The following is a 9,715-nucleotide window of genomic DNA, read 5'->3' on the forward strand; positions in this document are numbered from 1 at the left end:
AAACCTTTTAACTTTGTAATGTATGTGGATCAAAGTCTGCCTTGAACTTTATGATGTATATCTGTGATATATATCAAACTAGGTGTGAGACCCATGTATTACATGAGTTTATTTAAAAAAAAATATAAAATTTTAACAATTTAAAAAGTTTGAATTTATAAGAAAAATAAGAGATTTTTTGAATTATTAAAATTAATAAGGCTTTAATGTATTTGATACATTACATATATAAACCATTTATAATAAAAACCTTATATATATATATATATATATATATATATATATATATATATATATATATATTACCTTATATATTAAATGTGGAATTTTAATTTAATAAAATGAAAAATATAATAAAATAACAAGTGGAAAATAGAAATTTTAAAATTTTTAGAAAAATGTCATGTGTCCAAATAAAGGAGAAGATGACATGTGGCAAAAAAACGTTCATTTATTAGAGTAGATAAAGTTGTGATTTTGTGATGTATATCGAATAAAGTTTTGAACTTTCTAATCTACTCTAATAAATGAAAGTTTTTTGTCACATGTCCTCTTCTCCTTCATTTGGACACATGGCATTTTCTATTATTTTTAAATTTTCTATTTTCCACTTGTCATTTTATTGTATTTTTCATTTATTAAATTAAAATTCTACATTTAATATGTAAGGTATTTATTAGAAAGAGTTTATATATAATGTATTCAATACATTAAAGTTTCATTAATTTTAATAATTCAAAAATTTTCTTATTTTTTATATAAATTCAAACTTTCAAATTGTTAAAATTTCATATTTAATTTTTTTAAAATAAATTCATATAATACATGGGTCTCACATCTAGTGTATATGAAATAAAACTTAAAACTTTGTAATGTATATCGAACAAAAGCTTTGAACTTTATGATGTTTATCGAATAAAGCTTTAACCTTTTTATTATTATGCATATCCAATAGAGTTGTGACTTCGTGATGTTAAATGAAGCTTTGGACTTTTGATGTATATTTAATAAAGAGAATTTAACTTTACGACATGATTAAATGAAACTATTAAGATGTATATCTAGTGAAGCTTTGAACTTTTTTTTTTTATTTTTTTTTATTTATGTATATCGAACAAAGCCTTAAACTTTATGATATATATAAAATAACATTTTGATATTTTTCGATGTAAATCGAATAACGTTTTGAACTTGATAATGTTCATTGAATTTTGTAATAGATAATTAGATATGTCGAATAAAAGCTTAAACTTTTTAAGGGATACCAATTAACTTATAGAGTAAGTTACAAATTCGGTCCCTATCCTTTACAAAAAATCATAAATTCAAACCGTATTTTCAGATTGTCCCAAATGTCATCCTTAGGTTTTGCACTTCGGGATTGGTCTCCTTCCCAAACTCTCATACTCATTATCTTCAATGCCAAATCAAAAAGATTGGTAAAGTAGCTAATCCAACACTACAAGAAAACCGAATACTCAAAGTACAAAAAGTCAAAAACTATCCAACAATAGTAACTTCCATCAAACAAATAATGATCTAACTCACTACCATAAATGATAAAACCATAGTAACAACTTTCAAAACACACATCCAAAACATCTCCCTAGTTTCAAATTAAAACATAACTACCCATATCATCATTTATAACACGTTACATCAAAATGTCATTTTTAACCTCTCATAAAACGTTCTTCTAACCAAAACTATCAAAATAATCAACACAATAACACCTCTCTCTCTCTCTCTAATCTCTTTACATCCATTAAAAACATGATCATGATGAGTCACTCCTCTTCCATGGTTGCTTCAGCTGCAGCAATTTCAGAATCCAATTTGTTCATCAACTGCTCACTCACATGTTTTCCAACTGATATCATATCAAGTACAACACTCGGATCCAAACCGGCCCCACCTCTTTTGGTCAACCCACAAATCAGTCCTTGTCTGTTGACCGAAACCGAAACTGCTGAACTCATTTCTGATTCCTCCTCTGAAGTTGCATCCACTATATAATGCCTCCCAACCTACAATACATCAAAAGTTTAATTAAATTCATAAACACCCCAAACTATGGAATGGAGTCACAAAGGAATGGAATCAATCATTACATTCCATTGTCATGTTTGAAAAGAATGATTCACTCAAACATCTTTGTCATGTACAATTATATACATCTAATTAGCAACAGTTTTGTATCTTGGTATGTTTGGTCCCTATGTAGAAAATAAATTACAAAAAACTGTCCCTCTAATTTACAGAAAAGGTCCCTGTGCAGATTTTTATTATAGAAAGGATCCATGTGTTTAATACTTTTGTATGTTGGCAGGTTTGGTCCCTGTGTAGAAAACAAATTACAAAAATTGTCCCTGTAACTTACAGAAAAGGTCCCTGTGCAGATTTTTTGACAGAAACAGTTCATGTATTTAACAAATTACAAAGCTGGTCCCTTGAGTTAACTGTCTGTCTAAAAAAAGACTCGAACTGCACTTTTTGGGATACAAGGACCAAATCTGCATGGAAATTTCAATTTTGGACTGATCATGCAAATGAAAAAAAAAATGGACTCGTACTTCACTTTTTGGGATACCACAGGGACCGATTTTGCAATTTACTCTAAATTATATTTTTTACAAAAATAAAAAGTTTAATACCCATGAAATCTCGAAAAAGAATTACAATTGTAAAATACCTTTATTTACTTTTTGAAGAATATTTCAAAAAGAAAAAGAAAAATCTTGTTATTGAAAGTAATATAGATAATCAAAGTAATTGATAATTATATCATTCCATTCCATTCCAACGTGGAAAACAACCATAACTTTCACATTACACTGTAATGCTTTAATTCCATTCCCTCTTTGATTACTGCATACCTTAGTTAAAGTAACTATGACAGGAACTGCAGTTGTGTCAAATTGTAGAAACTCTTCATCACTCACATCAACTTCTGGTTGTTCATCAGAAGGAGCAGTTGAAGCAACATTGACTTTTGGGATACCTGTGTTGCTTAAAGCAGCCTTTCATCGAATAAATAATAATAAAGTAAGATTTTTTTTTGGTATTAAAAAGAAAAAAGAAAAGTATATGATGTTAGAAATAAATAATATTTACCTTGATAGCAGCACCTAAGGCATCGAGTATATTTCCATCTATATTTATCACAAGACCATCAATGTATAAATCCCAGCACACTTTCCCATCCACTATTGACAAAGATGAAAGATTAATTCCAGCTCCTGTAATATAAACATTCTTTGTAAGATGAAAGGGTAAAATGGTCATTTGATATGCTTCTTTTGTTTTCAACTACATTACATACCTGCTCCAGTTTTACCACCCAGAAGACATTGTCGCAAGGCTGCAGAGAGTTCCATTGACAATTCTTCGCCTCCTCTTCCCTAAAAAGGTAGGAACTTTTGTAAGGGTAAATTGTGTGTATTCAAAGAAAGTTGGAGGACCAAAAGTAAACTATTTTGAACCTCGTATTGTGGTGCTGCTGTAGGACTGCAATCGATGTATATGGAAACTTTTCCTTTGTCAGGGGCTGAAGAATTTGGTCTTCCTAATTCAGCCTGCAATCATGTAGGTCATAAAGATCAACAAACATGCATGAATTTACATTTATATCCCTGAAGAAGAAGGGCCAAAAGATACCTTCACACTAGCTATGACTTCAGTTTTACCCATCTTTACTCTTGCTGAACCATTTGCCTGTCATTAATTAAGCTCATTAAGAACATAAACTAAGTGTTTTTATTAAAAATTGGGAAATGTTATTGAATAAAAAAGAATTTGAAAAGGTTTTTGCCTGAGCAATGACTCCAGTTTCAACAGATATGGGGCGATAAGTTAATCTTTTACGCCCATCTGTACGAAGGTCTTGAGCAATTCCTCCCTGTATAAAATGCTTCTCTCCAACAGATAGTCCCACCATTCCTGTATAAGGGTAATGAAAGAAAAAACAGGTTTTTAGCATCAAATTTGATACCATGTGTAATTAAGTAGCAAATAATCACCTAATTAACAGTTCAGAGTAGCAAGAAATATATGCAATGCATCAAGTAATTTGTCATAAATCGATCTAACTCTGTTAGTTACATTTCCAAAGGATATGTAAATATGAATGCAGCTATGAAACATGAATCACATATCAAAAGATGGAACAAAAGATTATGGAACATAAGGTAACAACATCAACCGAATGGTCACTGGTGAGTAAAGGGCACAATCGAATTCCGACAAGAAATGAGGAACTAGGGTTCTGTAACCATGGGAGCTATGGATGAGCTAATACATTGTTGCCATCATATTATTGACACTTAAACCAATAGGGAAAAGAATTTACATCTTCATCTTAATCTCAAAAACGTTCAAAAGAAAAGAAAAACAGATCGTTTAAAATTGTTACCGTGGTCTTTAATTATTGCTTATAGAATCTCTTCAAATCAAACTGTGGCGAGTGTGCAACCGAGAGGCCTTAAGTTGAACAGAGAAGTTATCTGCAAGTGGCGACTGTGGGACAAGAGGCGATTGCAGAATAGCCAGTGGCTCTGTGCGTGTCTGCGTGAACCCTAGAAATGGAAAGGGGCGTGAACTGGGAAGAGGGTGACGAGGCTGCCGGAAATTGAGGAATTGGAAAGAGGGGAACGAGGGTTTAAGCAAGAATGAAAGAGCCGTTTAACTTTGAACCCTAATTTTATCAACTTATTAAGCATATAAATTTAAAATTAGAAACCCAAACCAAAATTGGTTCCAGTGCATTGCAATTGGAACTTGTCGGTTGCATTAGTTTCCTTTTTAAAAGTAACAATGACTTAAAAAATAATATCCTCTGACCATTTAATTTGTTTTTTTTTTTTTTTTACATTCGATCATTATAACCGGTTATTCGATCTTAAAACCGAAAAAATAACTTAATAGTATAATATATTTTTCAGTGTATACATTTAGCCTTTAACTAGGTTTTTACCATCCGCACGTTACAGCGGCGTAATGGGTTTAAGTTGAATTTTGACGATTGTATTGATAAAAGTTAGACAATATTGTATCTGTTGGTAGATTAATATAGCAGGGTGGTATCATTAAATAACTTCATTTTATATCGTCGTATGAAAATGTATTATATATAACCAAACTCATACGTAGGAAAGGTACAGAAAAATAATCACAAAAACGTACACAAAATTTACATCAAAACGTAAAGAAACTTGAATTTATATCATCACGTACATAAAAATAAGCAAGTATGTTTATTTTATTAAGTTAATGCATGAAAGTTAAAATAAAAACCGTGTTATATGTGATCGACTGATATGTGACAACCCGAAATTTCTATTATGTACAACATTTCAATTCAATAGAAGTCAGAACAGTTTCTGCTAACTTTCAAGTTTTTTGGAATAAGTTTGAGTCTTTTTAAGTTAGTACTTCGGGAGATACCAGGAGAGAGGATGCCCTAGGGTTTATTGTGCAACAATAGAGTTCCAAAAACTCCAAGAGTTTGGAGTTTACGGCCCAAATGGTATTTGAACCGTAAACCCTAATGACTATATATATATATATATATATATATATATATATATATATATATATATATATATATATGACACTTAGCCATTTTTCACACTTTTTCATCATTTCAAAGCTAGAACTCAAATCCTCTCAAGTAGCATCCGACTTTTCCTCCTTGATCTTCAACTTGTAAGTGTTTCTAGCCCTATTAAGTTGATATATTACTTAATCTAGTGATCTAACACACTTTCATCTGTGAAATCATTCCAAAAGATTAGATCTTCAAGTTTCACCAAGAACACCAAGAACACACACTAGTGTTCTTGGACTTTTAGCACCTTTTCAAGCCTCTATCTTGTAAGTACTTTTATCCTAGAGTATCTTAAGGCTTGTTACACTTCCATATATCAAGAAATCACCCAAGAATCACCAAGATCAAGGTGTTTACGGTCCAAGATGTTCTTGAACCATAAACCCTAAAAAGGGTGCCAAAGTGTGCCCTAGTCCCTTCTAAGACTTGGAAACTAGCATAGATCCTTTCCTTGATGAGCTTAGCACTTGAAAACATCAAAAAGACCATAAACCATAGGGTTTTACGACCGTAAGCCCAAAGGAAAATGGTCTAAGGACTGTAAACTCCACTTAGGAGTGAAATGGTGCCCTAATCCCTTCCATAGACTTATACTTCAAGTGGAAATGCTTCTAAAGACTTGTAGAGCTTCAAAACAACGCATGGTCAAAGAAGAATGAGTTTACGACCGTAAACTCAATGGGTTATGGTCACAAAACCGTAAACTCATATAAGGGGTTCCCTTGAACCCTAAACTCAATAGCATTGTCCTACAACACTTAGATGCAATCCTTAGGACTTATAACACTTATACAAGGTGTTTAACATGCCCTAGGTTGTCTTAATTTTGTTAATTAGTTGTTTAAAGACTAATTGGATACATATATGTGTCATTATATGTTAACTAGGATCCTTGTGTGTGCTCAAGTCTTCATTTGACACCTAGCAATCCTGTTTCATCAGTTCATCCATACCACTCACTACAAGTGAGTTCATACCCCCTTATTTAACCTTTTAAATGTTTTTAAATACTTTTATGGGGGGGGGGATACAAGTTGAAGAATTATAATTATTATATCAATCACATGTGATTAATAACTACCAAACAAATGATTTCTTACTTTTCAAACTGTGTTATCAAACTGTCTTGCTTCAAACTATTTTACAAACTCTTTTACTTGTCAAATACTTTTACTTAAACTCTTTTTATACTTTTATATTGTCAAATGCATGCCTATGGATGTATAGTTATACAAGTAATGTTTAAAGGACTTAGGAAGGCTAGCTCGCTTTATCTCCTTTTCCTTGTTTGGATGTGGCTTTAGGGCATCGGTTAATCGTCCGAAGGTCGTCTAAATATTAGTTATATATTATGTATACATATATAGACATAAAATTTCTATCAATCATTTCAATACCCTTAGGTGGCAAGGGTATACATTCATGTTCATACATACAAGTCATATTACTAGTAAACTACGATAAGCGTAGTTTAGGAAGTTACTAATACTATTACTAGAACAAAGAAACATACAATGAATCAGTTCATTCATGAGTCAATACTTGCTAGATAGAGAAAAAACACAATACAGCTAGTACACACAGTACATTTCAATACTTGCTAGATAGAGAAAGAACACACAATACAGCTAGTACACGCAGAACATTACAATACATACATGCTAGACAGAGAAAGAACACACAATATAGCTAGCACATACATTACATATACATTCATGCAGTTATGTGAGCCACTAAATGGGGCATGGCACTACCTACCATGACCGTTTTTGTATCCAGAATCTCCTTAATTGGGGAGTGTATGAGTTTGCGTATAGATCTATACTGGATTGACTATCCTACACCTTGTTGCTCGCTACAGTGGGACTTGCAAGTCTACGGGTGCCAAATGTCATTTCTTACGGCGTCTTACATCGTCGTTTTACTAGAGTCGGTAGCAGGATACAAGCCGATCACATGTTACTTTAAATAGCAATTGGTTTAAAGTAGTTAGTACAGTAGTAGTTACGTAATACGACACTACAGTACTATAATATTTTTCCCTTTACATTCACTTCGTGAACATTCACACGATGCACGGTAATGTAAAAACTATATTTTTGGTTAATGATAGTCGGATTTGGGAAAATACACACTCTTACAAGAGACACGCACAGATACTAGATGCCTTGGTAGAAGACTACTTTTAGTAGGAAACATAGGGTTTTCTAGGAGGTTCAAAACTTTTACATACCTATACTTCACATACTTACAAATACTTTCTTACAAATACAGACACTAAAATACTTATGATCTCACCAGCTTTAAAGCTGATACTCTCTTTCAAAATAACTTGTATCCTCAGGTCATCAGTAGACAGGTACCGGTGCAAGGTTTAGAGAAGATGGAGCTCGTTCAAGACTCATCTTTCATTTTGATTTATATTTTGGTGTCTATATAACTTGACAGAACACACTTGTATGAAATTATATTATTAATACAATGGATGATGTTGTTGCTTGTTTACTACTTTGCATTGTTGTGATACTGAACATGACGTCCTCCGCCCCAGAACGTTTCCGTCGTTCATTGTTTTGGGTGTGATAGACTGATACGTAGGAAGCATATGTAAAAATAAGTACGAAAAAAAATTATGTCAAAATGAAGGCAAAATCGATTTTATACTAATACGTATATAAAAAACAAATATATATTTTTTAGATTAACAAACGGAATTCTAAATGTACGACAAAATGTTGACAACTCGAATTTATACAAAGTTATACAAAGTTTAAAGCTGAAGAGGTTAAAACGACATTTTACAAAGTTTAAAGCCAAATGTGTGAAGATGCATTTTACAAATTTTAAAGCTAAGGGGACAAAGTGAAATTTTACAAAGTTGAGGGTGATAATTATTGGAAAATCATACTATATATACCTCGATATGCTATCAATTGCACGCTATAGTTGTGCTATAACGCCGCTATAGCGTTTCACGGTGGTCAACAGCCGCTATTTCCAAGTTAGCGTTTTCAATTCGCGGTACCGCAATTTGCGCAGCTATTAACCGCTATCCACCATTGTTTGCATGACCGAGATAGCAACACTATGGCCGCTTTTTCATTTTCTTTCATATTTGATTATATTTGGGCCATTTGATTAATTTGTCAATGAAAAAAAAAATTAGTGAGCTTGGTACTTGCATTTTAAAAAGCCCAATAAATAACCAAATTAAAATCATTCAAAGTACCCGATCACAAAGACAGAAAGGCAAACATGACTTGATGAGGGCTTGAGGCTTGATCTGCTATGACGAAGATAAACACACCTGCGAGGCTTCTTCTTGGGACCTAACTCGTTAATTAATCGACCACGAAAACTTGAATTTGGTCTTTACTCTTCATTACCCTTCAATCGACCTCCACGGTCCATACTCCACAACATCGACTCCCTTCTCCCTTAATCGGCTTCCAACAACCTAACAGGTATCAGGTATGTAATTTTTCCTTTAATGCTTTCTTTTTTAGACAGTAGAGACACACACACTGCGATTTCCTTTAATTTTTCCACACGGTGACAGTGTTCACTTAATCGGTTTCAAGTTTCAACACAATGACAATCTTCAATTTCCTTTAATTTGTCCTTATTCTCCGATTGCCACATGTATATTCAGAATCAGTAGATAGTTGATCATACTTGGGATATATATATATATATATATATATATATATATATATATATATATATATATATATATATCACTGATCAGTTTCTTACATCTATGTTACATGGATATCAAAATCTATTTATTTTGACCTTAATGATATGAGAGTCACTTGTAGAGTATGTCAACGAAACTTGTATGGGCAAAAGTTCCACTGTCCATTTATGTTTGTCAGTTTGTGTACTCATGTGATGTAATCTGGTAAGATTTAGGAAATAGGAACATAAAACATTAAGTTGTTATTCTGTTAATGAATAATGAGTAATGACATGTGATTGTGAAACAAGTTTAATCAATTGTAAATAGGCAAATATGGAAGGGAATTCTTCACATGCTTCTGTGAATCTGCCCACCACCACTCCTACTAATACGAGATCGGATGCCAATACAACTAGTGTAAATGTAAA

The 9,715-nt window shown here is 32.4% G+C and overlaps 1 protein-coding gene across 1 annotated transcript; it reads right to left on the reverse strand.

The window, feature by feature from the left end:
* Positions 1 to 1,588: 1,588 nt before the first annotated feature.
* Positions 1,589 to 4,717, reverse strand: LOC145063201 (3'-5'-exoribonuclease family protein). The gene is made up of 8 exons (XM_079010786.1): positions 4,412 to 4,717; positions 3,812 to 3,939; positions 3,658 to 3,714; positions 3,483 to 3,575; positions 3,323 to 3,401; positions 3,115 to 3,239; positions 2,877 to 3,020; positions 1,589 to 2,027 (listed from the first exon to the last, which is right to left on the reverse strand). Exons 2-8 carry the CDS (start codon positions 3,935 to 3,937, stop codon positions 1,788 to 1,790), a joined length of 864 nt encoding a protein of 287 aa, XP_078866912.1. The 5' UTR covers positions 3,938 to 3,939; positions 4,412 to 4,717; the 3' UTR covers positions 1,589 to 1,787.
* Positions 4,718 to 9,715: the final 4,998 nt, after the last annotated feature.

Source organism: Lactuca serriola, chromosome 7 (assembly GCF_051521515.1).
Source record: "Lactuca serriola cultivar US96UC23 chromosome 7, Lser_US96UC23_V15, whole genome shotgun sequence".
Lineage (NCBI taxonomy): Eukaryota > Viridiplantae > Streptophyta > Magnoliopsida > Asterales > Asteraceae > Lactuca > Lactuca serriola.